General features: G+C 42.2%; 1 protein-coding gene across 4 annotated transcripts in view; it reads left to right on the top strand.

Moving 5' to 3' along the window:
• The window catches only part of PAK1 (p21 (RAC1) activated kinase 1), a 205,146-nt gene that overhangs the window by 148,723 nt on the left and 37,291 nt on the right, over positions 1 to 19,132 (top strand). For all 4 annotated transcript variants that reach the window (XM_029602178.1, XM_029602181.1, XM_029602179.1 and 1 more), the window contains 2 exons: positions 1,125 to 1,162; positions 17,230 to 17,343. In XM_029602178.1, the coding sequence (XP_029458038.1) occupies positions 1,125 to 1,162; positions 17,230 to 17,343 (152 nt within the window). The remainder of the gene's footprint in view (positions 1 to 1,124; positions 1,163 to 17,229; positions 17,344 to 19,132) is intronic.

Raw genomic sequence — 19,132 nt, 5'->3', positions numbered from 1 at the left:
TGCTGCCCTCTGAATGTGGAATTAATTCCAACAGAAGCTAAGGCCTGAGGTCGAAATAAGATTTTAGGAACGGTTTGAAAAGTGTATTGCTAAGAAGAGCTTTTGAGTAAGACATTTTAATAAGTTGAATATAATTTTAAGTGTTGAATGTGTGTTTATTTTATGTATGTTTGCTTGTTACCCGCACAGAACTATATAGGAAGGTACAGGCTATAAGATATTTTAAATAAGGTTTCTGTTACTCAGGAAATCAAAGCTCTTCCTAGCTGTGCAATTTCTATTTATTTATTTAGAAGTTTTTATATACCGATGAACGTTGGGAACATCTCATCAGTTCACATTAAACGAAACAATCAGCTACAAGAGCTTTACAGTGAAACAAAGAACAATGCGAATAAAATTAAGTATAAAAGGGATTACAGATTATAGAGTACGTTACAAAATAGGGACGTGAAATAATAGAATAAAATTAAACGAATTACAAATTATATGGCATAAAATATGTAGCATAGAAATATAACTATTTACAAGAATGTCATGGAGGTCAGATGCGGGAATAGAAGTCAGGGAGGAGGTATGGTGTTCAGAGTATGCTTGTTTGAAGAGGCAGGTTTGCAGGTTCTGTTTAAATCTTTTTTTAGTAATTAGGCAGAAGCTGAGATGGCTTCTGAAGAGGTTTGCAAAGCAATGACATCATCAACCTCCACATTTTCTTCACCTTTTGAGTACAGGAAGAGTTTCTTCTGGTCTCCAAATAATTGGGAATCCTGCTCATGGGAATGCTGTAGGATATATGAGGAGAGAAACTGTTGGGGAAAATAACCCAGAGAAGTTCCACCTAGAACTAAATGAGCCTGCTTCTGAAACGTGCATGTCAGCCGTCTCTGCATATACATGGGTGAAAAACCCCTCCCTGACTTATCCTGAAAAAACACACACACTCTCGCTCGTTTCTTGGGCCTTCAGTTAGTTTTTTGTGGGTTTTTTTTTTTTTTTTAAATCTGAGAAGTTGTTGCTTTACAATTTGTATCTCTTGGCATGCTCATACACAGCAATCCCTTTCCATTGTTTGATTTTGTCATACTGTGCCTTGATATTTAATACATGTTTCATGGTTTTTGCAGATAAATTGTCAGAGGATTATAATTTATCAAACGCATTGGTAAGTTTTCTTTTTGCATGCATTTATCCATGTTTTCTGTTCTGAGTGCAAAGCTTTTGCTGTACTTGCAGCAGTATTATAAATGCAGGGAATTTAAATCTAACTTGAAACATTCAGCTTCTGATTTGAGCAGAGGGTTTTAAAAGTTCCATGTTGCATTAAAGGTCTGACCTTTGAGCTCTTGTCAGGCTGACTCCCTTTCTGAAAAGTTTTCCATTAAAGCATAGTTTTTTTAGTTTAACATTATTAAATCCTTTTTGGGGAGTTTTATATATTTGAAACTTGAATGCTCTGAATATCTCCATTTCCCCATATGATCAAGTTTGACATTGCATGCTAAATCTAACCTTTTAAAATCATATTTGTATTAATTCACTAAGTTATAAATTGTATCATAGTGGCAATTTTTTTTAGTGAGTGGAATTGTCTAAATTTAGGGGTTTTTTTTAATTACGTTTCATTTGGCTTCAGGGATAACCTCAATAAAAATTCTGTATATTTCTAGTTTATTAGGGTTTATATACCGTCGTATCGGAAAACCATCATGGCGGTTTATTCATATGGAGTAGTTTGTGCAAAGAACTCAAGTTATGCATGAATGATAAATATGGGATCAAAACAAGTATTGATATGTCCAGCTGAAGTTTATAAATTGTCTTTTTAAAACCATTTTATTTACCTAGGATTTATGTCCTTTTCTTTTGTTACACTCTAGATAGTCTCCCTTGTTCTTCCACCAGTGCATCCAGCTTGACAATTGTTTAATTTCACATATATAGTTGAGTAACGTAGCTGTTCTACTTTTTCTTGAAGCACACAGAAAAGCTTTAGCTAGTGTGTTGCTCCTTTTCAGTACGTGCTTGTGAGGGAGCATATAAAACTCCCTCAGAACACCTTAAAGGATCGGCTGCGGCTATCTGTACCGGTCCTCCTTAACTTCCCACCCAGCAAGGGATTCTGGGCCAGGGTGGATCCCTGCAAGGAGGGATAAGAGGCCAGGGGATGAGGGAAGCCTCGAGATAATGAACTTATGGACTGTAAGTTACAATTGTTTTATTGAACTGTACAAGCCAGCTAAGTTTTGTTTATAAGCTTCTTTACTGATGAACAGTATTAAAGATTTTTGCCAGAGTCCAGCCTGGAATCTGTTCTCTGGCTAGTTTAAATCACTGGGCATCACATATGGTGTTAGCAGTGGGATCTCTTGCCTAAGCAGGGAGCACAGGCAGAAGCCCACAGCCTCAGCAGCCTAGAGGGTTTTTTTCTTTTCTCATGGGACCTTTCTGTTCCACTCACCCAACTGAAGCTACAACAGGCCATGGTGGGGTAGCCCCACCTGTGCAGTCAGGGGTCAAGCAGAGAGTCGGGGCCGGACAGGCCAAGCAGGGTTTTTTTTGTGAAATTTTCCCCTCCCTCTCCTTTCCCCGGCTAGAGACCCAGTTTGGAGGTGGCTCTGAAATCAGGGGAAATGGAGCAAGTGATCCAGGTCCCTGCTACAGGGCAACAGAAATTGCAGATCATCCTACAAACTCAAACTGGCCAGCAGCAGGCGCTGCAAGAACAATTTATACAGCAAAACATGGTGCTAATTCAAGTAGCAGATAACGCGAAACTTCGGCCGTTGTTGAGCTATTCTGGATAAGTTTTTTTTGTGGACATTCAATTATCTAAGTTTTCCTCCATTGAAATATTTAATGCCTTAAAGAAGTATTTTCAAAAACGGTGAGGAGGTATAAACGACACCATCCAAAGCCGCAATTGACTGAATAGACAGGGCGGTCTCTGACTTAATTGCAGAAACACACTGACAGGCTTGCTGATGCGGCATTAATACTAATAATAATTTTTAAAGAAAATAAAAAATGTAACAAATGTGATATTACTATATTTTTGGCACCCATATATTGAAGTTGTTCTGCATTTCCCTTTTTTTTTTGCATTTGCTAATTCAAGTAGCACAGGCCATGCAGGCTGCTGTGACCAGGGTGTACACCAAGTGAATTTACTTCACATCCTGTTTAAAATGAAGGCAGGTGAGAACCCAGAGGTCTTCCTTGAAAAACAATGCAAGAACTGCCCACCTGTCAGCTTGGCCTGAAGCCAGTTGGACTATGTACGTGGCTAAGTTGCTCATAGGCAGGAGTTGGCGCTTTTCCAGAGTACGCTCTCTCCCATCCAGAATAAAAGTTTCTTGATGAAATCTGGAGCTCTGCAGCCTGGAGGGTTCTATTGGCCGAACTTTCCATGCAAGTGCATGGTTAAATATATATTTTATGAGCCATCTCAACTCGCTCAGTTTATAAGGGACAGAGAAGCTCAACTTCATGTTTGACTTCTGACCTTTCCCTGTCCAGTGACTGTTTCCTCCCCAGTTACGTGATTCACGCATGGGTACTAGAAGTCTGCAGCACATTGGTTCTTTCTTTGTGACAATGCTATGTTTTTTTCCTTTGATATAGTGAATCGGGATCTTCTAGTAACTGTGGACTGGCAGAATGCATGAGGGGATGTAGGCTTGATTTCTTGGTTAACTATTTTTTTTCTTCTTCTTTTGTTGAATTTCTTCCCATTGCATTATCTTCACAAGATTACCTTGCACAGTATTATGAAATTGCATTAAATTAAAAACAAAGATTGACTGACAACCCCCTAGTGATGATTTTCTTGCAAGGTACTTAGTTGGGGGCTAGTGATAACCTTCACCTTCCCATTCCAGCTGCAACTGGGAGGGGGGAGGGGGGTGGGGGTGTCAAAATGCAAGTTCCAAAAAACAATCCAGGTCAGCAACCTGGCAGTGTCACCACTGCAAACCCCTCACCCAAAACTGTCACATAGCAAATAAAGGGAGCTGCATGTGATCCAGCAAAAGGTTACTTCTACCTCAGGCTGGGGGCTGAGGGCTCCTGGAGGTAAAGGAACAGCCTGTGTATAATTTGGGTGAGTCAGTATTTGTAGGAGATCGGGATGGGGGGGGGGGGGGAGAATTGGAAGGCATTAATGGCCTTACTATGGCGGTTTGTCCTGCATACGTTACTTTTTTTTTTTTCCAGCCTGCGATGAATATTTTCTTTCCTAGCTTGATTGCTCTTGAATACCTGCTTTTTACAATTGCTATTTGGAGAAGAAAACCAATCAATTCCAGATATCAGAACTTAAACGTGGTGAACAAAGTTATGAAATTTGGTATCCTTTCATAGCACTTTGATGCCAAGCGGTCCAGACTAGCCAGAGAACAGACTCAGGCTGGACTTTGGCAAAAATCTTTATAAGCTTCTTTATTGGTGAACAATATTAAAACAACTTAGCTGGTTTGTGCAGTTCAACAAAACAATTGTAACTTATCATCTTTCTCTCCCTGGAGCCTCCCTTATTCCCCAGGCTCTGGCCTCTTATCCCTGCTTCTAGTGATCCACCCTAGCCCAGAATCCCTTGCTGGGTTGGGAGTTAAGGACCGGTACAGATAGCTGCAGCCAGTCCTTTAAGGGGTTCTGAGGAATTTTCTTATATGCTCCCTCACATATCGTCCCCCCTCCGCTCGGCCTTGTCAGGCCAGGTGTCCAACCATGCCCAGGCTACTTCCTGGCTCTTCCTCAACGGTGACCCTGATTTCCCTATGAGCTGGCTCCACAGGGCTGTAAACTGGGGACAATCGCATCCCAGAATAACCAGGTACGGGAGATCAGGAAGGACGCCTGCTTCCCTAATGATTTGACTTGCAGGGGTCATCAGCAGGAACGGACTGGTTGGGTATTCCTGTTTGTCCCTATGTATGCAGTTTCTTGTCCTTACAAACCAGTCTTGCCAGACCCTAAAGCCACCAACACTTGGGTGGGCACTTTGTCCAGTTCCACCTGAATCATGAACTCTTTACAACTCTGAGACACATCCACTAAGCTATAATTTTGCAGTTTTGCAAACATGTTTGCCGAGCCTTGTTACCATATTTCGTTCTTATTCTGGGGTTCTGCTTTTGCTGTCTGCTCTTTCTTGTGCTGTTCCTCCAGCTTGCATTCACACTCCGTGTCATCTAACCATGGACACTCTTTAACGTTATGGTCCACAGTCTTACAAAAAGAGCATGCCCACTAGGTGGGTTCGCCTTTGCCTTTAGTCGTTCCCTTCAAGGGCTCTATTTTAGCCTTTCCAAATGGGCAGTGGTCCTCCTAATGACCATTTCCTGCACAAAAGGAAAACATTGTCCACAATTTCATTCCCGAGTTGGGGTGAATTCTGTGAATAAGTTTTCTTGCTTTGGAGTTTTTCCTTTATCCCCAGAGACTTTACATTCTAGTGCTGGCTGGTTCACTAAGCTGATGTCTATAACTTCAGATCTCTCAAATTGGCAGTCCCTTGCCAAATGACCTCTTCAATCCCAGTTAACACCTGTAATAAGACTTTGACTTGAGTTCTAAATACAGAAGACGAGCTATCCGCCTGTGAGGAACACTGCTGGGGACCTTCACACTCTGTGCTTCGCCAGGGAGGTTGTGCTGGCTCTTTCTAACCTCCTTACCATGTCAGCTATTAAGTGTTCCTGGTGGAAGGTGTCCGCCACGTCTAGAGCTCTTTCCAACGTAAGCCCCGTGTGTCTGCAGACCCAATTCCACATGGGTCAGTCAAGCCCATCTAAGAATTGTTTTAGAAGCACCTGTCAGGCTACTTCGGGACCAGTCGTAGTCTCTGGCTGTAATCACTTCCAACTGACATCCTTCAGGTGATGAAACAGGTTTTGGGGCTCTCCCCAGGCTGCAGGAATCCCCACCAGAACTGCTGCTGCTATGTTTCTGAGGCGTACCCAGCTCTCTCCCACCACATCTGGAAACCTTTTGTATTTTAAAATAGTTTCCCTTTTACAAAAAAATTCTCATCTCTGTCAGAATTCAAAACTAACAGGCCGATACAGTACAGTGCGCTCCGGAGCGCACTGTTAACCTGCCCTTGGACGCGTGTTTTCCCTTACCTCTTATTCAGTAAGGGGCGGAAAACACGCGTCCAACCCGCTGCACCTAATAGCGCCCTCAACATGCAAATGCATGTTGAGGGCGCTATTAGGTATGCCCGCGCGATACAGTAAGTAAAATGTGCAGCCAAGCCGCACATTTTACTTTAAGAAATTAGTGCCTACCCAAAGATAGGCGCTAGTTTCTGCCAGCACCGGGAGAGTGCACAGAAAAGCAGTAAAAACTGCTTTTCTGTGCACCCTCCGACTTAATATCATGGCGATATTAAGTCGAAGGTCCTGAAGAGTAAAAAAAAAAGTGTAAAAAAAGAAAAAAAATTAAAATGGGCCGGCGGCTATTGGGCCGAAAACCGAACGCTCAATTTTGCCGGCGTCTGGTTTCGGAGCCCGTGGCTGTCAGCGGGCTCGAGAACCGACGCCGGCAAAATTGTGCGTCTGCTGTCAAACCCGCTGACAGCCGCTGCTCCGGGTCAAAAGAAGGCACTAGGGACGCGCTAGTGTCCCTAGCGCCTCCTTTTGCCCGTTTCTACTGCACCACCTAATTTACATACTGAATTGCGCGCACCAGCGAGTGGCCGGTGCGCGCGCTGGGAGAGCGGGCGTTAGTCCACTCTCCAGCGTTTTTACTGAATTGGCCTTTAAGTTAACAATAAAGATAGGATTAACAGCTTCATCTGCAAATTTTTCCAGGAAGGCAGTTAAACTTAATACATCAGAAGAAGGTAGAATTTATGAATTAACTTGATCAGTTTTCTTTTTGAAAGGTGGTAAATAATAGACTTGCGCTATAGGAGGCAAAAGCTGTTTGTTTTTTTTTTCTGGTACTATAAGGACTTCCATGAAATATTTTTTTGAACATGTCCACAGGAGAAACCAATTTTTGCTTAAAGTTAATAAGCCAAAGATTCCTACAGTGAATAACATTCTCCAGCCATTCAACCTTATTTTAAAGAATCGATTGACCTTTTACAAAGGAGTCTCCAGATTCTTGAAATATACTAACATCTGATTCTAACTTATGTACTGTTTGTTTAATTAGTGAAATTTTTCACATTTCTTAGTGTCAGAGCCCAAATCTTATTGCAGTGAAAGACATTGATCCATTTGCTTAAATAATAAGGGGTAGATTTTTTTAAAAAGCGCGATCGCGTATTTTTGTTTGCGCCTGCTGCGCAAACAAAAGTACACTGGATTTTATAAGATACGCGCATAGCCGTGCGTATCCTCTAAAATCCTGGATCGGCGCACGCAAGGCTGCCGATTTTGGGCAGCCTGCGCACGCCGAGCCGCGCAGCCTGCCTCCGTTCCCTCCGAGGCCGCTCCGAAATCGGAACGGCCTCGGAGGGAACTTCCTTTCGCCTTCCCCTCCCTTCCCCCTCCCTTCCCCTACCTAACCCCCCCCTTACCTCTGTCCCTAGATGTACGCCTGCGAGAAGCAGACTTAAATCTACGCACGCCAGCGGACTGCTGGCGTGCCGTCTTCCGACCCGGGGGCTGGTCCAGAGGCCTGGACCACACCCCCAGGCCGGCGCCACGCCCCCTTAAAAAAAAACCTGGGACCTACGCGTGTCCCAGGGCTCTGCGCGCGCCACTGGCCTATGCAAAATAGGCGCGCCGGCGCGCAAGTCCCTGCTCGCGTAAATCCGGGCAGATTTACGCGAGCAGGGCTTTTAAAATCCGCCCGTAAGGCAGTTATCTCCCAAATACCTGCTGAGGTTTTAGTTGTAGGTCTAGATTGGTTAAACCCAATTGCTGGCTCCTGGGACTGCAGCTAGAGAGATCCTGAGTGGAAACTGGTACTCAACAAATCAGAGCAAAGCAGCCTACCGGGCCCATTATTTCAGCGGCTCCCTGTACCAGTCCCCTTCTGCCTAACTCGCTCCCTCCAACTGAAGGCTCACAAGCTCTCATGATGTCGTCAGCCCATGTCAGTCCAGCCATCATCTCCGGTCACTGGTCATCTCACTACCTGGGCTGCTGGGGAGGATCACGTTGCACCGGGGAAAAAGCTCTCTCTGCATCCAGGGATCCTGGGAGTGGGGTCTCCCCTACTGGCAATTCCAGCAATGCCCCAGGGGACTTCCACTCGACACCTCTGCTTCTTACTTAAGGACATAAGCATTCAAAAGGCCAGTTGGGGGTTGGGTTGTAGTAACCTTAGTGTAAGTGCGTGCCTTCCCTTTCCTTTTCCCCATATAGCACCATACAAAATTATTTCGACTAGAAAAGAATATCCACCTGCAGCCATCTTGGTTTCTGGTGCCCTCCAATGTATTTAATTTTAGATTTTTGTATTCCACTTTTTGGCACTTCATTACATTCAGGTACTGTAGGTATTTCCCTTTCCCCACAGGGCGTACAATCTAATTATGCACCTGAGGAAATAGAAGGTAAAGTGACTTGCCCAAGGTCACAAGGAGCGACTTTGGGATTTGAACCCTAGTTTCCCGTCTGCTGCTCTAACTACTAAGCTGCTCCTCCACTCCATTTTTATGCTTCAAATCTATCAGAAAACGCGCACAAATTCAACAATCTTCCCCTGTTTCTAAAGACTGTTTAAAGCTACCATGCAAAAGCTGATTTTAAGTCTAATGCTGCTTTTCCTAGGCAGAATAGCAGTACTTAATCATACCTAAATTTCTGCTGTCTTCACACTCTAATCCTCTTCTAAGCATGGGATCTACTTAATGTCTGGGTACTTGCCAGGTCTTGTAACCTGGATTGGCCACTGTTGGAAACAGGATGCTGGGCTTGATGGACCCTTGGTCTGACCCAGTCTGGCAATTTATGTTCTTATTGAGGGAAGGGAGGGAGATGATGGCAAGGGAGGCACTAGATTAGGCATCAGAGTTGCGCTTCCTGTTCTCTGCTTACATGCCTGAGTGAGGCTTTTGCTCTTCCCTGCTCCGGCCTCACTCCCCTCTCCCATGCCCTAAAGGACAGAACAGGAAGGGAGTGTGTTGGATTAGGGAGTCGAGTAGATTTATTTACTAAAACTTGATTTCCTGCTTCATATTGCAAACTCTCAAAGCGAGTTACTGAGACAATGTAAAACTTTGGGTATGAAGAAGGTGGTTTTGAAATGGTTATAGAGTTTTTTGACTGGGAGAAAAGAGAAGATTTTCCAAGGTAATTATTCTGCTGTTAATTGCATCAGTAGCATGGGATCTTCTTAGTGTTTGGGTAATTGCCAGGTTCTTGTGGCCTGGTTTTGGCCTCTGTTGGAAACAGGATGCTGGGCTTGATGGACACTTGGTCTGACCCAGCATGGCAATTTCTTATGTTCTTAGATGGGTTGTGGGCTGCCACAGAGGTTGTCTATTTCACCCATCCTGCTCAATATTTTTATGAGCAGAGTTGGTGAAATTATTCGTAAGGCTGGGTTTTTGCCATATATATACGCAGACAATGTCCAAATTTTGATCCCTTTGAGAGTGAATAGGGAAGAATGTTATCTGCAGTTAGGAATTTGCTTGGATTCATTGAAGAGTTGGTTGAACAGGAATTAGCTGATTCTAAATAGTAAAACTGAAGTTCCTCTGAAATTGACAGCGGTGGAGGTCTTGCCTAAAGAAGAGGTTAGATCACTAGGGGTCCAATTAGATTCCACTTTGAGAGTAGAGACACTCATGTTACGCACTTGGTGAGAAATAGGTATGAGGCTTAAACTGTTTAGGCAAAGCAGACCATATTTGGATTCCTCTGTATTAAGATCGGTGGTTTGTGCCCTTGTTCGTTCATATATTGACTACTGTAATGCTTTTGTTTCTGGGACTTCCTGCAAAATCTCCCTGAAAATTGCAGGTAATACAAAACACGGCAGCTCGTGCTAGGAGAACCCCAGCGGAGCCGTTGCTATTAGATCTGCCAGATGTAAATTTAAGAATCTGTCTTTGGCTTTTAAATCTTTAAAAGGAATAGACTCAAAGCCGCTGGGACATTGTTTAAGTTGCTATAGGCCTGGCAGAAGTTTGAAATCAATGAAAGGGCATTTTGTTTGAAAGATCAAGTAGTTAAAACGTGTTGTCATTCCAGTCTGACAGCTACGTCTTTTTTGTAACTTCACCTTCGAATAATTTCAGTTTTGGGACAGTTTGCCATCCAGTTTGAGAGAGGAGGTGGATTTACTAATGTTCCGGAAGCCTAGTGAACGCTGCTATTCAGCAAGGTTAAAGGATGTTTATTTGTTATTCAAGAAGAAATTGCGTAACTGTTTTAATTGCATTGCAAATCGCTTAGGAAGGTTTTTTAATTTGTCAGGGGATAGATAAATGATTTTACAATGTTTGCTCCCTCTGCAGCCTCACCCCTTCCCCTGGGACTGGAGCAGGAAGCAGAGGACTGTTTTCTGCTAAGTGAGATTTGGGGCATTGACCATGTCTGCTCATGCATAGTGACATCCTGGGTCATCAGGCAGGCCTCTGGTTTTTTTTTTCTCTTGCATCCATCCCTTCTGAGTATCTTTTTTTTTTTTTTTTTCTTATGATTTTGTCTTACTATGCGAGAAGCAGGGCCAGTGGTAGTAATTTTGGTCCCAAGTGTGGGAAGATGTCATCTGTCATCGATCATCAGAGTGTGGACTTGGTGTTGCCCATCAATAGGGCTTTCAGCCCCTTCATTGTTCTCCTATCTGTTCAGTATGAAGTTGGAAAGGAGACTGTAACTGGTACTCGCTTGATATGCTGTCTCTGCTGAGATTTCATCTGAATCCCTCAACCCTGATGGATGTGTTGAATGATCCACCAGCTGATGTGTCTCTGGTCACAGATTATTCCAGCACTGCTCCCTGAGCATTTGCTAAGCCAGCCCAGTTCCCCTGGGTTTTGAGTCTAAGCTTGGATCTTACTGGGAGATTAAATTCAGAATGTTATACTATAGCCCATGGGTTCCCAACTTTTCAGGGAACGTGGACCGCTTTCAGCCTCAAAGTTTTATGAATACCCCCACAAACTTCTCTAACTTTTGAATGTCATAAAAGAAACGATAAACACTCCAGAATAATCCATAATGTATAAAACTTCATAATAAAATAATGCTTGGTAATCTAAACCGAATAAATTGGTAGGGCAATTTTCTGTATTTTTTGTTTTAAATTGCCCTCTTAATTGAAGGTTGAGGCCAACAATGGTCGCCTCCACCCACTCCGGCTGCAATAGGGTAAAGGAAGGTTTCAGGTTGGCAGCTTGGCGAGACCTGGCAGAAAATCCACACGGTACCCGCAATCGGATTTTCAAAGGGAAACTTCTCATGGCATTTTCTTCTGGAAACTTGGGCCAGTGGGGAAAAGCAGGGACTTTTGTTCCTGGGTACTTTTCATTTGCGTTAAAGCAACATACATGCATGAAAGCGTGCCAAAGGATTTCAGAATGAAAGCTCTCAATCTAGCCCTGTTCCTTGTTTCCTTGCGTCAGGGATGGGGAAGAGCAATCTTCAAACGACCTTTTGACGTGGGTAAGCAGGGGTTTCCTCGCAGAAAGTTTTGAAAGTTGGCCCCCTTTTAACCTGCTTTTTCTTTCATACTTGATTATTTTCTTGTATGATTCTTAGACACAAACAGAAAATATTACAAAATCATTTAGATTTTAGAAAAAGAAAAACAGCCTGCTTTTCAAAGGGAAGAAAGCTAATAAGATCCCCATATCTGTCTGGGTCTTCCCTGAAATAACTTTGTGTTTAATGTCCTATCCACACCTGGCTGTTCTCTTCTTCCTTGATCTCTGGCGGTCACCTTTCCCTTTTTCCCTCCTGGACCATGGTGATCCTCTCTATCCTGTCCTCTTGATCCCGTTTTCTACCTTTAGTTCAGAATGATTCCTGGGGCTTACTCCTCTTAACCAAGTCTGTCATGGATTCCTGTTCTCCTTTATCCAGCTTTTCTTTTTTTCATTCCTGTCTCATTTCTTCTTTCCTCTCCATGTTATCCCCAGTAGCTATTTCCTGCTTTCTTTCTCTGTCATTCTACTCACTTTTTTAGTGCAGCTCTCCTCTCTCAATCAGGCCAGGGACAGAGCAGGTGGCAGTAGCAGAAAATGCTTCTCACATCTGTGATCACCCTGCTTTCCTCCGTCTGCAGTAGTGGCTGCTGAACGTTCTGACAGCTGCACTTGGCCTCTTTATTCTCCACATCCTCACAAAACCTTTTATGATTCTCAGGAGCTGCAATTTGCCCTGCTGTTCTCTACCTCCCCCGGACATGTGGTACTGTGGTTCAAGGATCCTAATGGATGCAAATGGTCCCTCTCTGTTGCTGCTGCATTGTGGGGTAAAGTTTCCCAGGTCAGATCCCATTCTTGTTCTCCTGGCCTGAGGCAGCAGCTCAATCACAGAAGGCAGCAATCCTCTCATTTTCTCCCCAACTAAACTTTCTTGATCCCTTCTGGAGGACCTCCTGGAATGGTCTCGTGGACCCCAGGTTGGGAACCACTGCTATAGTCTCGTACAGCTTCTTACCAGCCCCACATGGTTGAATATTTGTATACCGTTTTGGAAAATGCTGCAAAATTTTCTGTTTACTTCAAAAAAGGCCAAATGAGTTTCACATATTTTATGGAAATAGTTGAAGAATATGAGAAACATCTAGTCTGGATTACCTAAGATTTTGAGATGACTCCAGCAGCCTCTGCAGTGGTCCATACTTGGAGACTATCATGGCTGTGAACGTCAGGCCTTTGGGAAGGTTTGCAGAAAAATCTTACTAATGTGCCATATACGGGGGATATTCTGTTCAGATATCAAGTCATTACAGAAGAAGTAGATATAATAAAATATCATTTGATATTTTGTACTCTTCCATCCTTGTCTGGTTTTCCTCTCTTTTTAACCTTTATGCACCATTATCAATCACATGAACAAATGGCCAATGTTTTAATATATGGCACTAAATATGTTTTTAAAATCCAAACATTGTCTTCTATCTCAAGGTTCAAGATTGCTAACCTGATGTGGGAGTACAGTAGCTACCCCTAGGATACCTCCCCTTCCACCAACTCATAGTGCTGTTTTCTGTTTACTGAAGACTGTTAGATGGACAAGGACCTAAGTCTATGAATGGCATAAGCTACATGGGATGAAGAGAACACTTAGAATTTATTTTTTTTTTTATTTTATTTGTCAAATAGGATTCATTTGGTTTGTTATTTAGTAAATAATGGCTCATTAATCAGGCTTCCTAACACTAGCAATTAATTTGGCAGGATCAAAAACATCTATTAAGATCTTTAAAACATACTGAAACAAAACAAGTAACTATCTTCCACTTTTTTTAAATTCTGAGCATATGTGAAATAGCACTGTTAATTTATTGTCTACAAAAATAGCTTGTTTATAAGAACATAGCATCACTCTCTAATTATATAAAATCACTTGACTTGACTCATTTGCACTAACATTAGCTATTTATATGACAGAGCAAGAGTGTGACATAGTCTAAATTTCAAAAAGGTACATTTTTTTTAAATAAAGCTATACAGTCCTTATACTAGTATACTCTAGGTTTTAGAGGTTGAATTATTATTGGACATATGGGAGATGCTCACCCCAATTGGCTGGGTTCCTGAAACCAGTGAGTCCCTCTGTAGTTAAGTTCTGGAGATTCTGTAGGATGGACACTTCAGATCCTGTGGTTCCATCTATCAGTGTCTTAGCATGATGACCCCCATCTACCCAACCCTAACATTGCACTTTATTCTCCACTGTTAGGACCAAGCGAAAGGACAAGAGATGCACAACATTAAAAACTGGCATGGGCAAGCGGTAGCTTTATCAGAGCTATCCCTTCCCAATGATGCTGTAGCCTTATATATAAAAAGTATCAATGAGGAACCTTAATTATGGGTCAGACTAAATGGAGTGCAATATGTAACCGTCTCTCCCTGCTCCTCTTCTTCGTAAGGAGCATAAAAAGTCATGTGACTTGAGCTTGCCGCTCCCTATGCACAATTAAATTTGAAGATTGTATGTTGTCATAAGGATAACTTTTTTAAAAATTGACTATTCATCCATTGTTGAAAATTTTTTTCTACATGTGGCTAGAGGAATGTTTTATGCATTTTAGAAAATAGTAATTTGAGGTCGACATTCAGAAGCCATTTAATCAGATAACTGAAAAGTTATCAGTCTAAATGGCAATGCGGCAATATTTGAAGCTGTTTGCAGCTAAATTCTAGCCACATAACTCGATATTTGGAGTTAGCTGCTTAACCAATGTGGCTAACTCTGGTCGCACCATAGGGCTGTTCTAAAGTTAGCCGGATATATTCAGCAGTGGCACCGGGCCACTGAATATCCCTGTTAAGTTAGCCAGATAGCTATAGTTGTGCTCATAAGTTTACATACCCCTGGTAGAATTTGTAATGTGTAGCATTTTAATAAAACATGAGTGATTAGACAAAACACATTTATTTTTAATGTTTCAAAATTAATATTTTATTCATCACAGTGCAATTATTAAACAAACCATAGCAATAAAAGAAATAATAAAATGATCCTGTTCAAAAGTTTACATTCCCTTGAATGTTTGGGCTGATAATGCACACTCAAGTTGACACACACAGGTTGAGATGGCAGTGAAGGGTAAGTATCCACACCGTGCCTTGTATGATTATAATTAGTGTCTGTATCTAAATAGTCAATGAGTTTCTTAGCTCTTGAGAAACCCTTATGCATTTCATCCAGGGCTGTACTGACTTTGATTACTGAAGCATGGGGAAACAAAAGAACTGTCAAAGGATCTACGAGCAAAAGTAGTTCAACTTTATAAATCAGAAAAAGGAGATAAAGATATCCAAAGATTTGAAAATGCCAGTTAGTACTGTTCAAACTTTGATCAAGAAGAGGAAAATTGTGGGCTTGGTTAATACGAAGCCAGACAAAGAAAGATTTCAGACACAACTGCCAGGAAAATTTGTTGGTATGCAAAGACAAACCCACAAGCAACTTCTACTGAAATACAGGTTTCTCTGAAACAAATTAGTGTGGGTGTTTTCAGTATGCACAGTAAGGAGATACTTGAACAAAAATGGGCTACATGGTAGAGTTGCCAGAAAAAAGCCATTGCGGCACCAGTACCACAAAACAGCCCACTTACAATACGCCAAACAGCACCTAGAAAAGCCTCAAAACTTCTGGAACAAAATAATTTGGAGTGATGAGACCAAAATTGAACTTTACGGTCACATCCATAAACGCTATGTTTGGAGAGGAGTCAAACACCATCCTTACCATGAAGCATGAAGTTGGATCTCTGTTTTGGAGGGATGTGAGCTACAGCGGCCCAGGGAATTTAGTCAAAATTGATGGCAGGATGAATGCAGCATCTTATTGGAGGAGAATTTACATTCATCAGCCAGGAAGCTGCGCATGGGGCACACTTGGACTTTCCAACATGACTATGATCCGAAACATAAGGTCAAGTCGACCCTTCAGCGGCTGCAGCAGAAGAAAGTGAAGGTTCTGGAGTGGCCTTCACAGTCCCCTGACCTCAGCATCATTGAGCCTCTTTGGGGAGAACGCAAACATATAGTTCATGCTAGACAACCCAAGAATTCACAGGATCTGGAGGCTTTTTGCCAAGAGGAATGGGCAGCTTTACCCCATGAGAAAATAAAGGGCCTCATTCACAACGATCACAAAAGACCGCAAGCCATCATTGATGCAAAAGGGTTCAATATTAAGAACTAAGAGCCACCACTGCTAGCAGCCACATCAGAGTTGTCTTCTTATCCTTCTACCTCACACCACCTGGTCTGCAGGATGGCCTCCCACCAGCAGGGAATGGTGGTGAGCAGCTTCCCCCGCCCCTACCAGCTTCCCTCTGCGGTTGAACCATGTGGGACCTTATAGTCTCGCGCGCTCCACTGACCCTGTGGCCGGAAGCAAGCAGAGGAGAATGCATCAAAGGGAATCTCACTAACACCTGCTGTTTGTAGGATTGAGGGGGAGGGAAAAACTAATGTCCCAGGGGTCATAGGGTGAGGGACAGATGAATGCCTGAAGGGCTGGGTGAGGGGAAAAAGGTTGGGAACCACTGGTCTAACAGATGTTTTTTGAGGCAGGCACATTTTGCCAAGTCTAAACCTGTCTTCCACTATTTTCATTTATTTTATTTAAAATCTTTTCTATACTGCCTATATATTATTTAGGTCTAGGCGGTTTACACAAGCTAACATACTGCACTGGCATCAAAAAGACAAATGTAAAATAATTAAAAAAATTAAAAGAAAACCATGCCTAAAATATAACTAGTCAAGAAGCAATTTAAATGATTAAAGATAAACCCTAAGCAACTCCAGAATATATTTTTTTTTTTTTGTGGGAAGGGGTTGCATTATATATATTTTTTGGGGGGGGGAGGAGTTTTTAAAATTAGCTAATAGTGCTATGCACTGAAGAAGAATTTCAGTTGGACTTTCTTGTTTAAAAAATATGCTCAAACAGGGAAACTAAATGTTTCAAGTTGTAATTCCTGTACTCTGGAATACTGATCTGTATGAACCATATCACTCATTCTGGATGATTAATACTGGCATATTTCTGATGTCTGGTAATATCAAATAAATCAAAATAAGCTTTACTGTCAGATTTCTGCTTGCTTGGAGACTTAGCGTTTTTTTAGAGGCCATGCTTCCTGGATTAGGGATCTGAGGAAGAATGTGCAATATCTTTTTTGTTTGTTTGGTTTTTTTTTTTTTGTTTTTTTTGGGGGGGGGGGTTGTTTTTAATTTCAAGAAAGCAGTAGGTAGTGGGAAGTTCAAACAATATGTAGACTAAGAATGACTCTGAATGATGCGTTAAGCATAAATTCTACAAGAGAACGTTAAATTTAGTCCAGTTTCATCTTGAACTAGAGTAGAGCCATTTAACAAGACTTGAGATGTACAGGTGCTTGGGTCAGTGGAATTCAGCTCCAGCAGAGGCACGGAGGAGGTTATTCATTTCCTTTTCTCTGTGAGCAGGTGCAATCCTGTTTTTTTTTATTTCCCCCCCCCCCCCCCCCCCCCCCCCCCCCCCCCCCCCCCCCCCTCTGCAGCAGTTGAATTATTGTAATGTATGCAGTTATAGTTGCTAGTTTTTAAATAACTGTGTGATTTAGGGACTATTTTAAATCTAGACTGTAAAAGCTGTCACAGACCCCCCTGCGGCACTTCCAGTCTCTGAAGATGAAGACGAGGATGAGGCCTCGCCACCTCCAGTGATAGCCCCACGACCGGAACATACAAAGTCTGTGAGTAGATGGACATCTTGGGTATTTCCCAAATAACCATCATTCCTGGGTCTAACTTGATTTTATTTTTAATTACAGTATTTTAGTGTTAAGCTTCATATTGTGTCCCTATGTTTTTGGACAGAGAATCTCCTCAGTAAACTTCCAGATCATTTAGAGCGTACCCTTATCCTGCTTGTGATGACCGACCGGGAGCAGATGACTTGTGTGTTTCCCCCATGATTAATATCGTTCCCTTGCCCGCCTAAGACCAGCAGGGTCCTGACTGGTTCCTTCTAGATCCAGATACAGGAACAGCCTTAAAGCAAACCAAGAGGTGTTGCTGTTGTGCAATGGCTTCTGCTCCTTAGGGTTCCCAGCTCCCTGCTGTCCTGAGAAGCAGGAGTCAGACCCAGGAATTAAATCTCTCTCCCAAGCAGTACTGTCACAGGGCCATTGAGCCAGCCCTCCTGCAGCATTAAAATAATGTGTTGCATGTACAAGACAATTTTACAGGCACCGGGGAGGAATCTTTTACCCCTACATGGTCTGCTGATCATTTTGCATACATTTGGTAATTGTATTATGATTGGAAAGTGCTAGCTGTACTGCCAATAATTACAATATTGCTGTCTGTCTCTGCATAAATACATACCAAAACAATGTGAAATGCGTCATCTTTCTATGCCAGCACTTCACTGCTAGGTCAGCAGTATAAATAATACTAAGAGAACAGAGTTTGTCAGTTTAACTACTTTTCCCTTCAGTGTTTGTATGCATATAATACAGTAACTTACAAAAAGTCTTCACACCCTTGTACATTTTTCACATTCTGCTGTCTAAAAAAATATAAAACAAAATGCATTAAAGTAGAAGTTTCACTGATCTGCACAGCATACTTTACCCTTTCATTATGAAAGAACTATAGCAATTTTCCAAAAGTAAGAATATTTTTATTTATTGATTTGATGTATATTCTACCTTTCAGCCACTTCAAAACAGATAGTCTTGCTTGCATAAGTCTTCATACCCTTTGTCAGGGTGAACCCAAATGAGCTCTGGTTCTAAAAATTGCCTTGAGACCCATAAATCAAATCACAGTAGTTGAGCTGACTCAAATACTGCTGAATGAGGAATTAAGTTCTTTGTTGCGTGAAGTCAATTTGAAGCAAAGGTCGAAACATGCTGAACAAGGAACTGCTGAAAAAACTCAGGGATAACGTTAGTCAAAGGTACAGAGTTGAGGAAGGTTATAAGAAAACTTCCATATGTTTGAATTTCCCCGGAGCACAGTCAGGTCCATCATTGTAAAGTGGAAACAATTTGACATTATCAAGACACTGCCACAGTCAGGCTGTCCCTCCAGAGTCAGTGGCCATGAGTTAAGGAAACTGCTGTGGAAGGTCACCAAGGCCTAAGGTCTCTGGCTGAAATGGGGGAAACTGACTGTTCAACAATTTCAAGATTATGCCACAAACATAGCCTGTATGGGAGAGTGGCAAAAAGAAGGCCACTCCATTGCTGAAGAGAAGCCAGGCGATGTGCCACATAGCATTTGTAAAGAAACACCTAAAGGGACACTGGGCATATGGGAGAAGGTTTTGTGGTCTGATGTAGTGGGTAGGAAGATTGGTGATTATTTTGTCATAGCTCACACAACACATTTATTTATAAGTATAGAAGTTTCTTATAAGTCTGAGAATAAGCAATAGGAGGTTACAAGATTAGAGTTTGCATTAAGGAATATACACAAAAATACTTCCCCTTACAGTTCCCAATGTGAGTCTGATTATATCTTTGGAAATGTGGG

Source organism: Rhinatrema bivittatum, chromosome 5, assembly GCF_901001135.1.
Source record: "Rhinatrema bivittatum chromosome 5, aRhiBiv1.1, whole genome shotgun sequence".
In the NCBI taxonomy this organism is placed as follows: Eukaryota; Metazoa; Chordata; class Amphibia; order Gymnophiona; family Rhinatrematidae; genus Rhinatrema; species Rhinatrema bivittatum.
This window is presented reverse-complemented; position numbering and strand designations above follow the sequence as displayed.